The sequence below is a fragment of the Oncorhynchus kisutch genome, linkage group LG16, assembly GCF_002021735.2.
Source record: "Oncorhynchus kisutch isolate 150728-3 linkage group LG16, Okis_V2, whole genome shotgun sequence".
NCBI classification, from domain to species: Eukaryota; Metazoa; Chordata; class Actinopteri; order Salmoniformes; family Salmonidae; genus Oncorhynchus; species Oncorhynchus kisutch.
The window spans coordinates 21,852,055-21,875,573 of NC_034189.2; the positions used below are offsets into that span (position 1 = coordinate 21,852,055).

Sequence of the window (23,519 nt, forward strand, 5' to 3'; positions counted from 1 at the left end):
AAACCACACGGGAAAACGTATTTGTATTTTAATGACTGTTTTGTATGATGCCAAAAGTCTCGTTTTACAATGTCTCACAAAGTCTGTAAATGTACTTTATGTTCACTTGACCTTGCTGCTAGAGGAAGGGGGAAAAATAGGTCAAATGAGATCGAAACAATAGTTGGAAAGGTTGAAATACATCTGTCTTAAGAACATGAACATTGATTAATGTCGAGACAATCCCCCCCGAGTTCTAGGTCACATACATATTCAGTAAACCTGATATCCAGATTGTAATCAGTGACGTTCTTGACATGCATACAGTGGAGTAATAGCTGTCTAGACTTGTTGGACTCAATGATTTGAAGTGCACTTACTGCAAGTACCTAGTTAGCCCACTAGGTGGCGTGTGACACTATTAAAAACCAAAGGCATTTTTTTTCCAGTTCCCCTTGGTTTCCCCAGTGTAAGAAGTGTGATGTTAGTGCTTACTTACTACAGGAATCTGTAGAAGTAGAGAAAGGGAACTCAAATATGAAACTATAAAACACATTCACTGTACATAACACTTCATGGATACCAAACATTGCTGGATTAGTCATAGTGCTACTTAGTTTCTTATCTTGTGTTTTTGTTCTAACTTATTTTTAGTATTACATTGTTATAGATTACTGTATTATTGGGGTTAGAGCTAGCAAAAAAAGGCATTTCACTGTACTTGTGGATGTGATATTAACTTTGAAACTACATTGAACAAAAATATAAACGCAATGTGAAGTGCTGGTCCCAGCTGAAATAAAATATCTCTGAAATGTACCATATGTACAAAAAGCTTATTTCTCTTAATGTGTGCACAAATTTGTTTACATCCCTGTTGGTGTGCATTCTACCCTTTGTCAAGATAGTCCATCCACCTAACAGGTGTGGCATATCATGAAGCTTACAGCATGATCATTAGTTAGCCCACTAGGCAAAATAACATTTTGATTCAGAGCAATAAAGAAATTGAATAATTTATCTGAGCAAACAAGAAACCTTTCAATATATAAATTCAAACAATACTTTAGGATAAATTGGAAGATTGTGCAGGACTATGGAAGTTGAAGGAAGCAATCTATCTTTTCAGACTGTTAGAGTATTTATCTGGTCAATATATCAGTGTATTATGTAAAAATGTGATTGTATTATAAATTGTATTTGAATGTTTAAGGACTCTTGGAAGATTAGTCCAAATGAGGACTAAAAGAGATCCAAATAAAATAATTGCACAGGTGCACCTTGTGCTGGGGAAAAGAAAAGGCCACTCTAAAATGAGCAATTTTGCCACAACACAATGCCACGGATGTGCTCAGGTGTATTTCTGTCTGTAATAAACCTCTTTTGTAGGGAAAAACTCATTCTGATTAGCTGGGTCTGGCTCCCCAGTGGGTGGTGGTCCCACCCATTGGCTGCGACCCTGCCCAGTCGTGAAATCCATAAATTAGGGTCTAATTCATTTATTTCAATTGACTGTTTTCCTTATATGAACTGTAACATTTATAGTTTTGTTCAGTATAGTTTAGTGGCTTTTTACTGGGGATTTTCTACAGTCTGAATTAGAGATACATTTCACAAGTACAGGATGTTGTTGCTTTGGTCCAGCCGCTAGTGATTTAACACAGTTCCATGTGTCCATGCTAAGCTCAAATCACAGCGCTAACAGTCTAATTTATGGAGGATGACCCTTTACCTTTTCCCAGCGTGCAAGCCTCACCAAAATACCCACTTCTTCACTTGTCCTCAACTGTCTTTCAGGACCCAGCAGCGGGGGGCCAAGGGAGAAGCTTGGGGGATCTGTCAATCAAGTTGAAATACATTGTACATTGGATTAATGCAACTACCCTACAGCCCACCTCCCCCTCCCCTGCAAAACTCGTGGTGTTCCACTTTCCCAGAGAAGTCTCCCTGAGAGTTCAAACCCATCAAAGCCAAGGTGTTAGACTGACGGCTCTTTCTAAGCTCTCTCTCGTAACTCTCTATCTCACTCTGTGTGTGTGTGTGTGTGTGTGTGTGTGTTTGTTTTTGCATATCTATGTATTTGTGTGTGTGTGTTTTCTCTCTTTAAAACTGTCTACCCCCTGGTCCCCCCCTCTCCCACTGTGAGGGGAATTCTGTACCATGTGTCTGTGGTTTTCAGGAAGCTTTCAAGGAAAATAAAGCATGGAGGCCTCACCGTCACCTTCCCCTCCCTCCCTCCCCCTCCCTCGCTACATGTGGTCATTTTATGTTTTGTAACTCTCTCTCTCTCTCTGAACCAAAAACGACGGAGTAACTGAGCTAACGACGTACGCAACTAAACACATAAACATTGACATCCACATTCCCATAGAGCATGATTAAGAGGGGAGGGGGGGGGGGGGGGGGTTGGCTAAGAACACTGTGAAAAAGTGGGAGGAAAGAGGTCACAGAAAGGGGCTGAAAATACATTTGAAAGGGCTGGGTCTGCTGTGGCCTTTGCAGATCAAATTACTTCAGATACCAGAAGCATTGGAATCGCTGAGTTTTACTATTTCCATATTAGTCTGTACTGTAGTAATTGTGCCGCAATATTTTCACAATAAATTACCTTTAACAAGTGCACAACATAGAATGTAATTGATTAAAAAAGAATAATGTGAAGGAGAGGTTGAATAACCGAAACGTACGAAACCGTACGGTTATTATCAAGTATATTATAAATCTAGAGTTCAGATATTTATCAGTCTATAAAAACATGATATTTGTTCTACAGTGTATTTCTGTGCATCTGGTTCAGGGACTCCTGCTATGTCTGTGTCAAATACAGAGTGAGCTTCCTGTTTGGCCGTGCCAGAGAGGAAGTCATAAAGCAGGAAGACTTCCTGTATTCTTACCAACGGGTCAGAGCACAGCTACATGCTGCTACATCATATGGGGTTGGAGCTGATGAATGACAGATCATGGGAAATGAAATGTATTCAAATGCATCCATTCTACACTTTTATTGTGATAAAAAGCCAATTAATATACTTTTTGATCCCACTACACAGGCTTGAAAAATCCCCCACATACACATCCAAAAGTAATTCTGGAACATGTTAGTCTTTTTACGTTTTTTGTTTTGTCAAATACAATGATGGATTATTATGTACAATGCCCAGTATCACATCCTCACTTATTTATTTTCTTCTATAGCCTACTGATGAGTATTACATACGGTATACATTGTAAGCATACACCTGTTGTCTGTGTGTCATGTGGACCCCAAGTCCTACAATGTCTAGTCTGTATGCATGTGTGTGGATCCGCATGCTCCTGTCCGTCACCTGAACACGTGGCTGAGACCAGTGGAGGCTGCTGAGGGGAGGACGGCGCATAATAATGGCTGGAACAGCGTGAATGGAATGGTCAAACACATGGAAACTATGTGTTTAATGTTTTTTGGACGCTGCTTTACAGAGGGTGTGTCCTTCTACCTAGTTTTTTCACAGCCACAGATCCACCTGTTGTCTTCTGGCCTTTGAGGAAAGCTGCTCTCTCTCTCCCTCTCTCTTTCCGTTTCTGTCACTCCCTCTCTTCTCCTCCCTCATTTCTCTTTACCTCTCGTCCCCCCTCCCTCTCTATCTCTCGTTTCCTCTAGGTTTATGACTTGACTGTCTGTGTCCGGTGCCCATCTAAACTCGCTGTCCTCTACCACCTCTCCTTGGCGCCATCCCAGAATATTCTCTCTATCCCTCATGGGAGGGGTGTGGCACTGCCACGGAGGCAACGGAACATGGGCATTGACTCTGCGTCTCCATGATGACCAGATGGCGGAATTTCCCAACTCACTCGATCCCTCTCTACCTCTTTCTTTCTGATGTGGAGGCTCCAAGTGCCATATTCTCATCCCTTCTCATCCATCCATCTCAAAGGCCATTCATTCACAGCTTGGCTCTTTGCAAGACTTTACTCTACTGTCCTGTCACGTTACATCAACAATGGTCGCTGTAACGTAAGAGCAGCCCTAACAGAGGGAAGCAGTGTGTTTGTGGTTAGCGGTTAGCTAGTGCTTAGCTCCAGTACAGTTTACTTCTTCACCTAGGGCCAAGCCACCGAACTTTCTGGCTTTTTAGCGTCTCTGTTAACGTCTGTTTAACATTGAGTGGGACATGCCCCCCCCTAAGATCCACGCTCCTGTGTCTGAGGTTGGACTACAAGGTTCACATGTAAGTCTAACAAGGCTAAACATGCCCTGAGGGAAGCATAGAGGAGGCGTTAGGTGAGAGGGAACAAGAGCCAGCTTACAAGAAAAGAGCAATAGGGTCAGGGCCACAGTGAATAGACTACAGATACAGTGTACTTACATGGTTTTCATTGGCCTTCTGGTGAAGCGGTTTCAGCCTCATATTCCCCTAATACATACTGGTGATGATATGTGCCCTTTTCTCCCATATTCCATCCTATTCATGGGCAGGGCAGAGAGAGAGTGAGAGCATCCGTTTCATGTTCATACAGATGTGTGTGTGTGTGTGTGTGTGTGTGTGTGTGTTGTGTTCTCATTCCTATTCATCCCAATGGGGATTTGGTGCGCATATAACCTGGGGTTGAGTTACCAAGCCATCTGGGAGAGACAGACACAGAGAATCATCACAACATAGACTTCATTAGGCAAAGAAAGAGTGAGTGGAAAGAGGGAGAGACATGAAAGATACCAACTTTTCTCACTAATAATGCCCATTGAAACTAATTTAATTGTGAGTGAAAGAGCCTGAGAGAGAGAGTGTGTGACACACACACGCACAGCCTTTCCCAGGCACAAACAAAGCAATTGGTCATAATTCCAATGAGATAAGTGATAAACTCTGTTGGCATCTTGCCACTACATAGTCACATCGATCTTATCACTGGGGAGTGAGATGACTAATAAAGGCTTTTTGTTTACGGTAACTAATCATTAAACAGTTTTCATTATGGTTGTTAAAGCCTTTATGAGTGTGATTGTCACTACAGTACAGTATGCCGGTACCAACGGCTGCCTTTATAACTGTCTGTGCCCGTCACTTTGCCTTGTTTCCCTTTGTCTCAATCTGTCCCTCCGCACAGACATCTAGACAACTCTTCTTTTAATGAGATCATTACCTTGAATCAAAAGGACAACTCCTAGATCTTTTTTTGTTGTTGTCGTTTTTTCTTCTCAAGCAACAAAAGTGAAATTGTCACATCACAGTCAAAGAGCATCAGAATTTCCCATCTAGAATTGTAGATAGGAAAAATGTGTATTTTCTAGAACCCCCCTGTTTTAGTCCCCCCCCCCATCGTCATGGAGAACAGCAATTAAGCTTAACACCCCCTCCCCCGAACCCCTGAATTCTCCCAAATAAAGTCCATTATACATGATCACCATTCATTCATTTCATTTGAAAAAGAAACAAATCCATTTGGAAATGGCTCATATGGCATTGAGATGAGTCAGAAACATTCATTCTTGTGTCAAAATTGACTACAAGGTGTAAATAGGATCATTTTGGTCATAAAGTCAGTCTAGTCTAAAACGGAGTTTGGAACATCCATGCGTCACAACGGGTAAATAAAGTTTTTGGGTTTTGATTTGATGATGTCCATTTGCCCCCTAACATGGTTGTGAACAGCTGCAGTGATTGCTCTCTATCCGATAGCGTACACAGTGAGACAAACCTGCCCAGCACGCCACACATTTTTTTAACTTGAGAAATACTGCACCAAACACCTTAGTTGGATGTAAAATTGCATGACTAAAACATCCTCGGCAAAACATCAAAACTAATTACAGATTTCTTGAGTTATGTTAAATTAATTCTGAGGATTTTGAGGAAGTGAAATAGGCTTCCCGTCTAGTGTCTACGGGGGCAAACATCATTAACCAAACGCGGAATCGGTCAGGAAACCTTGTTTTTCTAATGAGCAACAGAAAAACACAGGTGTCAATCGGTATGTTCAGTAGCTCTTTAAAGTGATAGTTCACTCCAAAGTTAAAGTTTGTCATATATATTGATGCTTTCAGACCTCAACAGTGACTGGGTTCATGACCATTGTCCACTTTTGAGGCCAGAAAGCGTCAGACTTAACTTTGATTTCAGAGTGAACTCTCTGGCTTCAGTTTGGAAGATTGTGGAGTCATTATATAACAAAAGAAAACATTCCCCAAAACCTTTTGGAAACATTGACACTATTTACTGTTTGTGTTCTAATGTGTAAGTGTGTGCTCGTATCACTGCCTTGTTGCGTCTTGCAGTGAACCCTCATTAGAAACAAACCCGGCACAGTGAGGTTGGAAACAAACTACTTTCCTAATCTCACCTCTGCATTAGAAACCATTATGGCCAATTGCCCTGACCACAGATCCCAATCTGTTAGCAATAAAGCTGCTTTGTTATTCTACGAGTCCCGACAGTCATGTGACAAGAGGGAGGAGGAAGTGCACGAGGCAGACACCTTGGACTGACTGTCGGAATATACATATGTGCTGGTAGTGAAACGTGGACAGAGAAATGTGGTTCTCTTTGAAGGGTGTTTTCTCTTTCTGTGATGGCTCATATTGGCAACTTATGGTAAGTATTGTTCATGAAGTCATTTCAGAAGTGCTTCCTCTCATACCTTTCTTTCATACGTGTCCCAGAGGCAAACTAATGAGGCAAGATGTCTCTCAAACTTCCAAGACAGTTTTTTTGTTTGTTTGCAAAATCAAACAAGAGCGGAGGCAAGGTTATAATAGCATTTAACAAACAAGAAGAAAAAAAAGAAAATGTCTGAACTTGTAGCTAGCTATTTAATATATTGTCAAAGAGTCAAAAACGTATTTTTGTTTTGGCACTGATAGGGCCATCCATAGATGAGGTCCTCAATGGAGTCCTCCACGGGGCCACAACAGCCAGCACGAACCCAATACAAACACAAAGGTAGGGGCCATTGGTCAAGTCATTTCATGGGTCACTACATCCTTGAACATCATTGACACATCAATCAGGGCAGGGTACCTTAAGTTTACACAATAATGAACAGCCAATAATAGAGAAATAAGAGGAAAATAGACTGTATATATTTTGCCCTCATAGCGCTGAAGGGAAAGACAGGGACAGACATATAGACAGACAGACAGACAGACAGATAGACATACATACAGACAGACAGGCACTTTAGTGCTAATGCATAGCAGAAAGAGTATAAAGTAAGAGCCAAAGAGAGAGAGAGAGAGAGAGAGAGAGAGAGAGAGAGAGAAAGATGGCAACTGAGAAACATAAAGGAGGGCTATTTATGCCTCAGAACCAAATACTTTGCTAACTAGGCTAAAGTTAGCATGTTGCCCACAGCTAAGCGAGGCACGCCATGTTATCGAAGCCAGACGTTAGGTAAGCCAACATTAGCAAGGGCTATTGTTAGCACTTCTTTTATCCCTGTGGACTAGCGTGACAAGATGTCCCAGATTTCCCGGGACAGTCCCCAATTTCCTGGGACAGTCCCCGATTTTGGTAGCTTGTTCCCTGTACCCGGAAAAGTCCCTGATTTGCCCTCAGAAAGAAAAAATAAACTTTGGAAGTTAAATTGAGGCTGATATTTCAATGATCAAATGCTGTATTCAATCAGATTTGCATGTAAAAATTGTTGTCTGTCCCTGTACCAAACTCGTTTGCTCCCGCGCCTTTGCTGCTGACCTTTTAAGACCTTATAGCAACGTTTGAACAGTGGCACATTGTAACCACTGCATGAACAACCATGCCCATGGCCATAAAGTATTGCATGAAACAGTATAGCCTACAAAACGTGGGTGATTCTATAATTACAACACTGAACAAAAATGGAAAACCAGTCGGTATCTGGTGTGAACAACATTTGCCTCATGGAACACGACATATCTCCTTCGCATAGAGTTGATCAGGCTGTTGATTTTGGCGGGTGGAATGTTGCCCCACTCCTCTTCAATGGCTGTGTAAAGTAGTCTGGACTACACGTTTATCCAGAGCATCCCAAACATGCTCAATGGGTGACGTGTGGTGAGTATAAAGGCAAGAAGAACTGGTACATTTTCAGCGTCCAGGAATTGTATACAGATCCCTGAGGCCGTTCATTATCATGCTGAAAACATGAGGACATGGAGGCAGATGAATTGCATGACAACGGGCCTCGGGATCTCGTCACGGTATCTTTGTGCATTCAAATTGCCACCGATAAAATGCTAACGTGTTCGTTGTCTGTACCTTATGCCTGTCAGTACCATAACCCCACCGCCACCATTGGGGCACTCTGTTCACAACATGGACATCAGCAAACCGCTCACCCACATTATGCCATACACACCGCCTGCCATCTACCTGGTACAGTTGAAACCGGAATTCATCAGTGAAGAGTACACTTTTCCAGAGTGTCAGTGACCATAGAAAGTGAACATTTGCCCATTGAAGTCGGTTACGACGCCAAACTGCAGTCAGGTCAAGGCCCTGGTGAGGACGACGAGCACGCAGATGAGATTCCCTGAGCCGTTTGTGAGGAAATTGTTCTGTTGTGAAAACTCCCAGTTTCATCAGCTGTCCGGGCGGCTGGTCTCAGATGATCCCGCAGGTGACAAAGCTGGAGGTGGAGGTCCTGGGCTGGTGTGGTTACACATAGTTTGCAGTTATGAAGCTGGTTCGACAAACTACCAAATTCTCTAAAACGGCGTTGGAGGCGGCTTATGGTAGAAAAATCAACATTAAATTCTCTGGCAACAGCCCTGGTGGACATTCCTGCATGCCAATTGCAATTGGGAAAACTTGAAACATCTATGGCATTTTCTTGTGTGACAAAACTGCACATTTTAGAGTAGCCTTTTACAATAGGTACAACAGCTTCTTGATATGCTACACCTGTCAGGTGGATGGATTATTTTGGCAAAGGAGAAATGCTCACTAACAGGGATGTAAACAAATCTGTGCACACAATTTTAGAGATGTATTCATCAATGTTTTATTTCACCTTTATTTAACTAGGCAAGTCAGTTAAGAACAAATTCTTATTTACAATGATGGCCTACCCCAAGCCAAACCCTAACCCGAACAACGCTGGGCCAATTGTGCGCTGCCCTACGGGACTCCCAATCACGGCCGGTTGTGACACAGCGTGAAATCAAACCAGGGTCTGTAGTGAGATGCAGTGCCTTAGAACGCTGCGCCACTCGGGAGCTAAAGAATAAGCTTTTTGTGTGTATGGAACATTTCTGGTATCTTTTATTTCAGCTCATGAAATATGGGACCAACACTTTACATGTTGCGTTTTATATTTTGTTCAGTGTAGACAGGCTAAGATTACGGAAATTGTCGAGTAATCTATTTCTGTGTTATAATTAATACAAGTATTTGAAAGAACTATTTATGGTTAAATATAGTTCCATACACTTGTTTTTTTTAGTTGTCTTTATCGGCAACAAGTGCCAAGTCTCTCTCTGTGCATTAAATACATATTGACCAGAGCATATTGTGTAGTATGTGAGCATGTTGATATGTGATATAGAATAACTCTGCATTCTTGGATGAGAGGTGTGGGCAGAGAGAGATAGAGATATTGAAAGAGAGTGGAGAGAGAGAGAAACATCTGTCAGCTACATTGAAGCGGTGAGCATAAAGTCATTAGAAGCTATGCCGCTAACATCTCTCACAGTAACACAGTCAGGCCAGCTAATTGCTATTATTATTATTATCATCATCATCATTATCGTTATTATTCCAAATATATACCAGTACCAGTGCTCTCTTCTTTGTCCATTACATCTGGTCGCCACAACATATTCTACTTCAAAAGGAGCACAAAAACTGAAGCTTCTTCAGTTCCTTAGTCAATGCTAAGTTCTTTGTAAAATGGCTACAATCAAAAAATGAGGCACTTTTGAAAAGATATATACTTCTATATATTTCCTTATAATACTATGTATATTCAGACATCATTAGATGAAATCCTGCTTTTTGATTGGTTAATTGTGTTTTCATTTAGGTTGATGATCGAAAAATATCATTGGCTCCCGGTCCGCAGTCAGTCTTTATTCTTCTCTCTTATTGGCTGAGAGTCCTCCCTTCACGGACTAGAATCGGCACGCATCCCCATTGGTATCACAACCAATAAACTGAAAGCAACAAAATAAAGGTTTTCCATCCGTCTTTCCAAAGTGCTTTCAGGGGCGTGACCAGTCCAACTTATCTCTCTTCCCATTGGTTGTCACAAAAGGATGAGGAGCTTAGGGATCTCCAAGTCTCCTGTAATTTCTCCCCCATAATTCCAAGGCCATAGACATCAGCATTCTGGAAGCAGAGGAAATGGTTGGGTTAGAAGAACAGTAGACAACAGAATATTATACGAAGATGAACTAAATATTATGACATTCATCTACTGACTACCACACTTTATCACCAACATTGTTTGCAAATCTACAAATAAAATATCTATGTCTGTTTATCCACAGGGGAATATTGTGTCCTCAAATGAAATATATATGGCGAAGTTCAACAGAGGGATGGAATGGAGGAGGGTGAGACCGCCCGAGAGAGAGATATACGGGGAGAGAAATACGGAGAAAGAGGAAGAGAGAGAAATGCAGAGAGAGAGAGAGAGAGAGAGAGAAATACGGAAAGAGAGATACGGAAAGAGAGAAATACGGAAAGAGAGAAATACAGAGAGAGAGAAATACAGAGAGAGAGAGAAATACAGAGAGAGGTTGGACAAGAGAGAGAATGTGTGTGTGTGTGTGTGCGTACATGTTTTGTTTTAGGGCAATATAGTCTTTTCCCCATCTTATTACAAAACTAAAGCAAGCACGTCACTAAGAAAAGGTCATCAACACTTGTCTTTGTTATGGAACCTATTGTACGATTGATAATGCCTTCGAGGGTCGTACTGACAGAGGATATTTAGACTACGGAAAGGAAAACGCACACCATAACACGACTCTCATACATCTTCCCCTCCATCGGTCGATTATCCCTTTATTAGGGGTAGCTAACAGTCACATGTGACAAGTACGTACTGTAGGTCTATAATAATCATCATGTTTTTAACATCGTCATTAAAGGGCAGTTTAAAATAGGAGGAAAGGTTGCTGGGGGCTGGCCACATGGCGGATACATCAAATAAACACAGTGATGAATGGTGACCGATTGAGAGAAAGGACTCCCTTGTTCCCTGAAATTTCCCAGGCCTGCTCTCTAACTGTTAATGAAAAAAAAAGTGTCTCGTCTATATTTCTGGTGAGAGCCCCCCCCCCCCTCATTCTTCTTCTTCTTCCTGGTGCAGAGCTATATTTAGCGTCCCGGCACAGATGGTGCCAGCTAACAACAGCAGCCAGTGCAGCTCAGCCTGAGAGCCGTACCAACAATCAGCCCAACGGACCCAGAGAGACGGAACGCATTGGCACGCACACAAACACACACATATTGGTGTGGGCACACACACACACACGCGCGTCTAGACACAGAGTGTCTGAGGAGACAGTGACTGGGATTTACAGAGGATTATATGGATGGCACATTAGACCAAACAGACTATTACTAAACACGCACCAATCCATTAGGCTTGTAGGTGCATCCTCTTCTGCTATTCTAGATCTAAATGCGAACCCAGACACACACACACACTAACCACTGACATCGGTGCACTCATATGCAACCAGACCAGACAGGAAGCGTTTCCTTTCTACTGTAATCAGATCTCTCTCTCTCTCTCCTTCCCGCTCTCTGCTTGTCTATCGATCTCATTCATTTCCTTGAGTTGCCTTTCCGTTCTGAGATCTAATCGATGTGATGATGCCTGCGGGAGTCTGTGTGTGAGTGTGACTGTTCCTCTCTGCAGGCTCCTTAACTCTGAAGCCAAGATGGGGCTATGACCTGCCTCTGCCACTGACTGGCCAATAAACAGTTCCCTCTCTATTTCTGTCCTCCTGTCAGTCTGTCTGGGGCAGTGATGGCTCATTTGTTGGAGCAGCCATTGTAGTGCGTGTGTGTTTTGGTGGGTGTCTGCGTGTGTTCGTCTGCCTGTCTGGGGCTGTCAATGTCCTTTTCTGTCACGGCTCACTTTAGCGATTCATTAAGGATGAGACACCCTGTTTCCTGTGCCTTTAAGTAGATTGATTTCAGTGTGTGTGTCACCCTTGCATCTGTCAGTCTGTGAGTCAGTGTCCGCGTCCGCTCACTTAATACAAGTTTATTAAGATGCAATGCCTTGTTCTGTATGTCACACACCGGTCTGTGGATCACTCTAAGTGTCTTGTCTATCTGAGTAAGTTGTCTGTCTGTGTAGGGTCACTGTACTGTAGTAGTCTGACACTGGCTGAAACGGGGAGCCCATAGCGCACACACACACACACACACACACACACACACACACACACACACACACACACACACACACACACACACACACACACACACACACACACACACACACACACACACACACACACACACACTCACTCACTCACTCTCCCCTCTGACTCACTGCCAATTACTTCACGGCTGTCAAGTTATATAACGTACATTTAGGCAGGTGTGTGAATGTGAGTATGTATGAGTGTATACATATCTTATTAGGGATTTGAACCTGCGCAATGTGCGTACTAAAACTCACAATGTCGCAGCCACAGTAAGCATGCACACACAAGGTGGGGGGGGGGGGGAGCATCACCATATGAAGGCCTCTGCCAAGCAAAGAGAGTGTCTTATGAAAGCCAGTAGGGAAGAGGGGACCAGTGCAAAGAGCAGAGAGAGAGAGAGATATAGCGAGTGAGAAATGCAGTCTCTCTGTGTGTGTGTGTGTGAGATAGCTGGGAGATGTATGTGCTGTGCTGTGGATCAGGTAAGGCTAGAATGCAGTAAAAGCTATGGGTGGGTGTGGCTGTGTACCAATACCGAATGGAGGATAGGGACTTGTTGCTTTGGCATTTGTTTGAGGGGGAATGGGAATGAGAAAGCATGTGGGTGTGTGACTGTGTGTGCGCGCGTCTTGATCTGTTAAGAACATCCTGTCCCTGGCTCCAGAATGGGAGAGGGGGAAGCCAACAAGAGCAAAGGGTAGTGGGTAAAACAGTGCACGTCCTTTCTCATTCTACTGTGTAACAACTCCATTCGGGATATTATGTAGCAGCCTACCTGTCGGCTCTTGATCATTGTAGCCTCTCCTTCCATCATTTGAATTGCATCCTCCATTGATTAGATAACACTCACCACGCTCCACTCTCGTGAAAAGCAAGAGCAACAGCATAAATGATCAAATGTCTCTCTCTCTCCCTTCTGCAGCAGTCGCTGATCTGTATGGGCCCTTCCCGGGCTGGGTCCTGGGTACAGGTGGATCTGTGTAAACCTCTAATGCCCACCTTACATGTTAGATCACCGTGTTGTTGGGCCCGAAGTTTAAGGCTGAAGTATGGCCTATCTACGACCTGTGTTCTACAGTTTGGACATCAAGCCTCGCTCTGCCTCTCCCGCTCTTCCACTTTTCTGCCAAAGTATTCGTAGAAGGCTGCAGAATAAATACTGTTAGGTTCAGAGAGGTGATTTACTAACATAAAGACAGGCAAGGCAGCATGGGGCTCCATCCAGCCCTAGAGTCTTGACGCATTCGGCGGCCGGCGCCCTTTTGAAGGCCCTCAGTTTAATTTAAAATATATATTATTATTATTATAATATATACAGTACCAGTCAAAAATGTGGACACCTACTCACACAAGGGTTTTTCTTTATTTTTACTATTTTCTACATGTCAAAACACCTGCCTAAATGTCAAAACTATGAAAAAACACATGGAATCATGTAGTAGCCATAAAAAGTATTAAACAAATAAAAATACATTTTAGATTCTTCAAAGTAGCCACCCTTTGCCTTGATGACAGCTATGCACACTCTTGGCATTCTCTCAACCAGCTTCACCTGGAATGCTTTTCCAACTGTCTTGAAGGAGTTCCCACATAATGCTGAGCACTTGTTGGTTGCTTTTCCTTCACACTGCAGTCCAACTCATCCCAAACCATCTCAATTGGGTTGAGGTCAGGTGATTGTGGAGGCCAGGTCATCTGATGCAGCACTCCATCACTCTCCTTATAGGTCAAATAGCCCTTACATAGCCTGGAGGTGTGTTGGGTCATTGTCCTGTTGTTGCCTTGATTACACACAGGTGGATTGTATTTATCATCATTAGTCATTTAGGTCAACATTGGATCATTCAGAGATCCTCACTGAACTTCTGGAGAGAGTTTGCTGCACTAAAAGTAAAGGGGCTGAATAATTTTGCACGCCCAATTTTTCAGTTTTTGATTTGTTAAAAAAGTTTGAAATATCCAATAAATGTCGTTCCACTTCATGATTGTGTCCCACTTGTTGTTGATTCTTCACAAAAAAATACAGTTTTATATCTTTATGTTTGAAGCCTGAAATGTGGCAAAAGGTCGCAAAGTTCAAGGGGGCCGAATACTTTCGCAAGGCACTGTATATATATATATATATATATATACACACACACACACTATATAAATATATATATATTTTTTTAACTCAGTCGGGGTCTCAACTTACTTTTGCAGGTTAGAATAGTAGAATACACAAGGTGCAACTTAGAAATTGGTTTTGCATCAGCAGTTTCTCTCTTGCCAGGTCAGTCACTGATAGTCACTCAATTAGCCCATGTCAGCTAACATTTTTGAGATTGGTAAATCAGTTTAGCAGCCAGCCATCTCAACCTAGTAACCATGGTAAATCAGTTTAGCAGCCAGCCATCTCAACCTAGTAACCATGGTAAATCAGTTTAGCAGCCAGCCATCTCAACCTAGTAACCATGGTAAATCAGTTTAGCAGCCAGCCATCTCAACCTAGTAACCATGGTAAATCAGTTTAACAGCCAGCCATCTCAACCTAGTAACCATGGTAAATCAGTTTAGCAGCCAGCCATCTCAACCTAGTAACCATGGTAAATCAGTTTAGCAGCCAGCCATCTCAACCTAGTAACCATGGTAAATCAGTTTAGCAGCCAGCCATCTCAACCTAGTAACCATGGTAAATCAGTTTAGCAGCCAGCCATCTCAACCTAGTAACCATGGTAAATGTACCGTTCGGGGGGGACCCCGTTGATTTTGTCTCAATCAGATATCATTTTAAAAATTGGCAACATTTTTCTCCACCCTATGGCAAAATGTGTAGAATTGCATGTAATTAACTGTAAAACATTTCTCTCTGCTGTCAAGAGGTGGGCTGCTAAAATGTTTTGCACACAATGTAGCACCCGCAAGCATCAGCATTTCAGCCTTTTTGTGGGCCCCCACCCCCATCAAAATTGCCCATCCCTGGTCTAGACACTAATCTTGGGTCAGTATTGTTTGTACTCGCAGAGTGGTTGAGGTTAGGGGAGGGTAATCTGATCCTAGATTTGTGGCTAAGAAAAACATGTACCTCGAAGGCTATTTCACATCCCCTGTTTCTTTGTTTCACCTAGAACAGATTTCTCAAAGTCAGAAATATTGGTTACTAGATTAGAGCCCCAAAGGGATTGATTGACAAACTTCTTAGGAAATGTAGACAAAGAGAAAACAAAACTGCTGACCAAACGTCTTATTAGCGAACATCATACCATGACTCAGGAGGCAGAAACTGGTGTGTCTGTGTGTGTGTCCCCACATGCCCGGACCATACCCCTGTCCTGAGACCTCCTAATAAACAGTGTAATTATTAATAGAGATGTAAGTGGCATCCCATCAATCCAGTCCCCCTTCCCTCCTTCCTCCCCCCTGTGGTGTTTAAAGTTACCATGTGTAACCTTAGGACGTTAATTCAGAGGAGTGCAGTTCTGTGAAACAGGGTGCACAGGAGAGAGTGTGTGTGTGACAGACAAGTGTGTATGTATGTGTGTGTGTGAAAGACAAGTATGTGTGTGTGTGTGCATGAGGCGGGTAGCTAGCCAGCCAGGCCCAACATGGCACCGCAAATATTTATCCATGAGCCTAGGGAATGCTAGGTACTCCATAGGGGCTCTCTCCTTCCCTTCTCTTCACCAGTGGGAGAGAAAAAGAGAACATATTTTTTAGAGCTCTCAACACCCTCCCTCCCTCAATCCCCCCCCCCCACGTAAGTAGGTTGGTAGACTTACAATGGTAGATTCTTTGCTCTGCTCATCCTAACGAAATGTTGGCGTTTGGAGCCCTGTGGTGAAGAGACAGCTGATGTGTGTGCGTGTGTTTGTACCGGAATGTCTGTGTGTGTGTGCATGTTTGACACATGTGTCGCTAAGGGGGAGAGCAGCAGTAGAGTTACTGGCTGGTCGTGTGTAAGGGAGAGCGGTGGGATCCAGTTGGATCAGTTGGACTATCTGGACAGCAGGGTAACAGTAGCTGTCTGCAGTCATAAAGCATGTCTGCAACGCTGCTGTTTTTAACCATCCCAGGAGGCTATGTCCCCAACACACACACACACACGTACGTTTCGCAGACCTTGGCTCACACATACTAAGAAAAACACACTAGGGCCGACCCCATTTAGTCAACAGGTTGATTGTTTTGTCAGTAGGCTGTTGGTCGACCGCAAAAGATATACAGTGCATTCGGAAATTGTTTAGACCCCTTGACCTTTTCCACATTTTGTTAGAGCCTTATTCTATCATTTATTAAACAAAAACAAATCCTCAGCAATCTATACAAAATACACCAAAATGACAAAGTGTAAAATGGTTTGTAGAATGTTTGCAAATGTATTAAAAATACGAAACAGAAATACCTTCTCTACATAAGTATTCAGACCCTTTGCTATGAGACTTGAAATTGAGCCCAGGTGCCATTGATCATCCTTGAGATGTTTTTACGACATGATTATGGTCCACCTGTGGTAAATTCAATTGATTGGACATGATTTGGAAAGGCACAAACCTGTCTAAAGAAGGCCTGTTGAATTGCTTCTTTAGCACAGCTGAAAACGGTTGTGCTGATTAACATACTTGCAAGAGTTTTCTAATGATCTATTAGCCTTTTAAAATGATAAACTTGGATTAGTTAACACAACGTGCCATTGGAACACAGGAGTGATGGTTGCTGATAATGAGCCTATGTAGATATTCCATAAAAAATCAGCCGTTTCCTGCTACAATAGTAATTTCCAACATTAACAACGTCTACACTGTATTTCTGATCAATTTGATGTTATTTTAATGGACAGAAAATGTGCTCTTCTTTCAAAAAGAAGGACATTTCTAAGTGACCCCAAACTGTTGAAAGGTAGTGTATATCTACTGAAATAACACAGATCCTGTTTGTTTAATAACCTACTGATTCCGTGAGCAACCACAATTTACCAAATTCGGCTGTTTTTAAATCTTTGCTATGTGGTAATAAAGGCTTTTTTTCATTACAACAGCCTCTCTGGTATTACTTGTAATTTATTTAGTGTTGTTTATACTTTTACAAATAAAAATAAAATATTAATAATAATGCTCCTTTTTCTCCCAATTTCAATCTTGTCTCATTGCTGCAACTCCATAACGGACTCGGGAGAGGCAAAGGTCGAGTCATGCATCCTTCGAAACATGACCCACCAAACCGTGCTCCTTAACCCGGAAGCCAGCTGCATCAACGTGTCGGAGGAAACACCATACAACTGACGACCGAAGTCAGCCTGCAGGCGCCCGGCCCGCCACAAGGAGTTGCTAGAGCACGATGAGCCAAGTAAAGCCCCCCCCCAGCCAAACCCGGACGAAGCTGGGCCAATTGTGTGCTGCCCTATGGGACTCCCGGTCACGGACATCTGTGTGACAGCCTAGGATTGAACCCGGGTCAGTAGTGACGCCCCACGCACTGTGATGCAGTGCCTTAGGCCGCTGCGCCACTCGGGAGGCCATAACATTCCTTTTTCTTGACCGCCTTCTTATTGTTATTGTTACTATTACTACAATAAAAAGTCATGTCATTATCATTAGTAGGCAGGGTATAGCAGCCTTGTATAACCACCATCGAGCTGTAGGCCAAAGAGCACATCCTGCTTAGTCTTAATGCCATAACTTACTTAGGCCTATATTTCAATACCTATATAGGCTTCTGTATCAATCAATCATTAATTTGTTCATTTCATCACACAGCCACACAGAGTCATTCATGTTTTCAAATGCAAATCAAGCATTTCAGTTTTAAAATCAAATAAAACGACTCGAATAATTAGCGTAATAAACTGTTCAATTTTGTAAATAGTTTTTAGTCTTTGCTTTAAAAAAGGCTTTACAAAAGGCATTACAACAACACTGTCTGGTACGTTTATAATTTATATACATTTTAATCATTTAGAAGACACTCTTATCCAGAGCAACTTATAAGAGCAATTACGGTGCCTTGTGCCTTGCTCAAGGGCACATCGAAAGATTTTTCACCTGGTTAGTTTGAGGATTCGTTCCAGCGACCTTTCGTTTACGCTCTTAACCGCTAGGCTACCTACCTGCCACCTGACATTTAATGTTGTTGACATTGCTCCAAATGGCCAGAAAATGTATATTGTAATCTAACAGCTCATGTTTGGCACACATAATATATACACAGTGCTGGCTCCTTACTTTCTTTTTCTTGATCTCCAGTACACAACTAGTCAAATTTATTCCACAAATTTATCCGACTTCCCCTTTACCACCTGTGCAACCAGTTGACATTCCCCGAGTTTATTTGTCACGTCATCTGCATCCATTTTTCTGTTACATGTGTTCGGAGTTTGTTATAACCTATTTATTGATGTGATTATGATATGCTATAGGTCAGGCCCTATTGGTCACATGAATGCGATAAAGAGAGCTGAGGGAATTGGGAATGTTTTTCCTAAAGGAATTAGAGATTTCGGTAAGAGACCTTTTCAGTCAGAAATGGCTGTAATTATATTGCAGCTTCAGCAACATGGACAGAGCCATAAAGACTGTTGAAGTTCCGTAGTGGTCGCTGCAGCATGGAGGTGAAATCAAATCAATTGCGGTTAGACTCCCTTTAGTCATTTGTGTGCCTTAATTATCAAACAGTGTGCTTAAAGTATCCGACAAGCTCGGTGCATATAGTTGATTTGATTAAAACACATGTGATGTGTCTATAAATGGGAAAATACACGCTATAAAATTTCGACCAATCGACACACACACACGTCACCATGATCTTTCACAAAACACATAATCAACCAACAGCACTTAACGACACAAACACACAGTCAGGCATAAATGTTACCACTCTGCCTGACCCCACGGGCACACAGTCACCAGTACATATTTAAATGTACCCTCACATGACGCACAGCAGTGGTGCTTGATGTGCGTTTTGGTTGGTAATACGATATATACCCAGTTGTACTCTAAAAGCCTTTTCAATCCATCTGCAGTTGACCTCAGTGTGAAAAGACGTGGCCACTCCAGGACCACTTAAACACACAGACACAGTACACAAACACGCCTAACCCCACCACTCCAGCCTACCACCGGGAGGCCGCTGATGAATAGAAACAGATAGACTAGACAAAGGACAAATGAATATGAAATGAAAGATAAACAAACAAAGCAGGGGAGGGGTGGCACGTCTTCCTGATCTGTCATCCCTCACTCCACTGGATGTAAGCTCTCTCGCTCTCTCTCTCTTTAATTGGGGAGTATAGTGGTTATTTCCTTTCCATTCCTTGGTGAGTCAATCCTTTCATAAGTCCTAATGCACCGAAGATTAGGTTCTATGCGCTTCTCTGCGGCTGGCGGAGAACATTGTGTGACGGACACTAATTACTGACGCTGGCTCGCTGAGCATCACAAGCCTACTGGCATGGGATGTGTTCCAAATGGTAGAGAGACAGAGACCAAGGAAGCAAACTGGTCAGGGCCCAAAAAGGTGACACGTTTGTTGCCCTGAAACATTGAAAAAAAATCCCTGCTAGTGGGAAATGCAGGTTTTAAGTAATTAAACAACAAAGAATATGATCTACATGATCCGTCTCTGTGTGTAAAATAAAAAGTGGTTCATGTGAACCTAACTCACAGCTACAAAATGTAAAGAAAGCAATCCAATGGTATTTGTTGCCTAGACTTTACAGCAAATGACACTCAAGTCTTGAGAAAAAACAATCCACTAATATTTCAGTTACCATGACAGCCTTTATAATTGAACACTTGTGACCACACACACACACAAAACAGGCATTCTATTTTTGCTCTATTCTAGTGGCCACTATAGTAGACATCAATCAAGTGCACAAGGCTACATGTGTGCAAAAATAACATTCACTGAGTAAAGAAATATATAATCTCCCCTCACTCACTCACCCACATGTGTTACTGTCAAGTTCAACACAACACATACAATATTTGTGGGCTACACTGCACATTATTACATTGTACACTTTCTGCCTGCGGACATCTGTTCTACAATGTGCCAGCAGAGCATGATACCCTTTGTTGGCATAACGGATCTCTTTCAGGCAGAGAGGACACCTGGCATATCCCTTTTATCCAGAGACTGAAAAAGAGGGAAAGTGTTTTGCGTTCCTTTCACCTCTATAGAGGCATCCAGTTTAAGCCAGGCCCGGCTACACTCCCTGAAACCACTTGTTTAACAAGCAACGCCTCATTTTCACTTAATTCTCTCATTCTGAAAATTAACCACATACTGTAGAGGGAAAACATTAGTTCAGATAGTAGTTAGTTCGTTAGCTAGTTAACATTTCACACAGATTGCCAGGGTTCAGTAAGCAACTAACGTTAACGAGTTATAACTTGAGGAACGGCAAGGAGTCGTATAACGTTAACAGTTACTACTATAGTGAATTGGTTAGGTTACTAACGTTAGCTCATCTGATGTTGTAACGTTAGGTAGCTAATGTTAGCTGTCTGGCTTTATTAGACAGCTAATTTTCACACCATAAACTCAATTATTTGATCAGTTAAGTTGGCTAATGTTGCTCAACATTTCTCTGGCTAGCTAACAGAGAATTCGATCCAGCTAGCAAGATATTTAACAATGGTAACAATACTTGTTCCACCACACTTTCTCCCTCACCTCAAACTTTCTAAATGCCAGTTGTTTTTCGGTTACAGCTCATGAAGTACGTTTCATCATCTTCTCACCCCTTGTCTCCGTGGTCAGGCTTCTCACCTAGTTTACCTCTTCATTATCATCATAGGACGCGCTGCTGTAAGTTAACTGGCAAACTGCCTTTCCACTCTCTGCTGTCTTTCCAGAGCGCTCTGATGCTGTAACTAGCAAACTGCCTTTCCACTCTCTGCTGTCTTTCCAGAGGGCTCTGATGCTGTAACTAGCAAACTGCCTTTCCACTCTCTGCTGTCTTTCCAGAGGGCTCTAATGCTGTAACTAGCAAACTGCCTTTCCACTCTCTGCTGTCTTTCCAGAGCGCTCTGATGCTGTAACTAGCAAACTGCCTTTCCACTCTCTGCTGTCTTTCCAGAGCGCTCTGATGCTGTAACTAGCAAACTGCCTTTCCACTCTCTGCTGTCTTTCCAGAGCGCTCTGATGCTGTAACTAGCAAACTGCCTTTCCACTCTCTGCTGTCTTTCCAGAGCGCTCTGATGCTGTAACTAGCAAACTGCCTTTCCACTCTCTGCTGTCTTTCCAGAGCGCTCGCTGATGCTGTAACTAGCAAACTGCCTTTCCACTCTCTGCTGTCTTTCCAGAGCGCTCTGATGCTGTAACTAGCAAACTGCCTTTCCACTCTCTGCTGTCTTTCCAGAGCGCTCTGATGCTGTAACTAGCAAACTGCCTTTCCAGTCTCTGCTGTCTTTCCAGAGCGCTCTGATGCTGTAACTAGCAAACTGCCTTTCCACTCTCTGCTGTCTTTCCACTCTCTGCTGTCATTCCAGAGCGCTCTGATGCTGTAACTAGCAAACTGCCTTTCCACTCTCTGCTGTCTTTCCAGACACGCGCTGATGCTGTAACTAGCACATTGGTTGTCTCTTCTCTCCTCAGTCGCTGCATTATTCTGTTATATGAATGGTTGGCTGAGCCTTGGATACAGTCAGTATTGCCCCAAACACGCATCCTCCTTTTGCATACAGCCAGTAGTGATCCAAAGCCCCCCCCCCCCCCCCAAACCTTTCTCATCGGATCTGCACAAATCACGTAGGTCATCTATTTTGTATTCAAAAACCGAAAGGTGACTAGTTTGCATCCCTGAGAGAGACAGATGTACATAATTGCACACAAAAACACAGTTGCGCACACACACACGCGCGCGCACACGCACACACACACTCTCTCTCTATCTATCTAACACCAGCCTCTGTGGCATTTCTGTGACAACATATAAATGAGTCACACACACACACAATACACAGCCTCCACCAAGACACACTCCTCAGAGTGTCCGTGACATTTCTGCAGGGACTTTCTTTCTGTTTCAGTGGCAGAAGCCTTGAAGGTTGACGACGATAACAAGCACCAGTGAGAGAAAGAGCAAGCAACTTCCTCTCCTCTCGCTGTCCATTACCTCTGCCTGCCCTCTGGCACATTGATGACATAACTCAGCTGTCTAGCTGAATCAGTTTTGTTCTTCTGTCTCTACATGACTGAACCAGTCTTTGCCCCGAGACCTGGTCTCAGAAAGTTTGCGTGTGTGTGTGAATCAGCAAACACACAGTCGCCATCTGATCCAATATTACTAACCTGACCCCTTCAACATCACATCCCCTCTCTGTCACCCTGGGTTGATCCTCTACATGCACTATAACCTGGGGAGGCAGGAAACCTGGTGGTTAGAGCGTCGGGCCAGTAACCGAAAGGTTGCTTGATCAAACCCCAGAGCTGACAAGATAAAAATATGTCATTCTGCCCCTGAACAAGGCAGTTAACCCACTGTTCCTAGGCCGTCATTGTAAATAATAATTTGTTCTTAACTGACTTGCGGTGAAATAAAACCATTTTTTGCAAAAAAATAACCCCATATGTGGCCTTTACACATCACTCATCATACCCACTGGCAAATGAGACCCTTTGCCTCAGCATTGACCCAAGTCTGTGACACACACACACACACACACACACACACACACACACACACACCAGTCCCCCCTCCCCCATGTGAGAACTGTCTCATTAGCAGACAGTAATCAGCTTAGTGTTCTGGAACGCCCATTGGCACAAAGCTCTTTACAGACAAACCCAGTTAGAGAGAGAGAGAGAGAGCTATGAGAGAGAGAGAGATTGATGGGAGCAAGAAGAGGAGAGAGTTCATGAGCAGAGGAGGGCGAGAAAGCAACACGAGAGAGAAAGTGGTAGAGAAAGAGGGAGAGAATGGAAGAAAGACTAAGCCAAAAAGAAACAAAATGGCAAAAACAAGGAGAGCGAGAGAAAGAATGAGAGGAAATGCACGAAAGAGGGCGTGTGTCATGGAGAGTGAAAAATAGAGAGAAACCCTCTTCCGTCCACACACAACCACCCACACACATAACCACAAACAAACACACACGCTCCTTAAACCACAAACATGATCATAAGAAGAAAGAGGGGGGGGGATTAGAGAGAGGGAGGGAGGAAGAGAGAGAGAGAATTAGAGAGGGAGGGAGGAAGAGAGGGAGAGAAATAG

General features: G+C 43.0%; 1 protein-coding gene across 1 annotated transcript in view; it reads right to left on the reverse strand.

The window, feature by feature from the left end:
- Positions 1 to 9,173: 9,173 nt before the first annotated feature.
- LOC109906495 (insulin receptor substrate 1-B-like) overlaps positions 9,174 to 23,519 on the reverse strand; it is a 53,970-nt gene continuing 39,624 nt past the window's right edge. Inside the window, exon 4 of the mRNA XM_020504204.2 lies at positions 9,174 to 10,262. Within this exon, the coding sequence (XP_020359793.1) occupies positions 10,255 to 10,262 (8 nt within the window). The 3' untranslated portion in view covers positions 9,174 to 10,254. The remainder of the gene's footprint in view (positions 10,263 to 23,519) is intronic.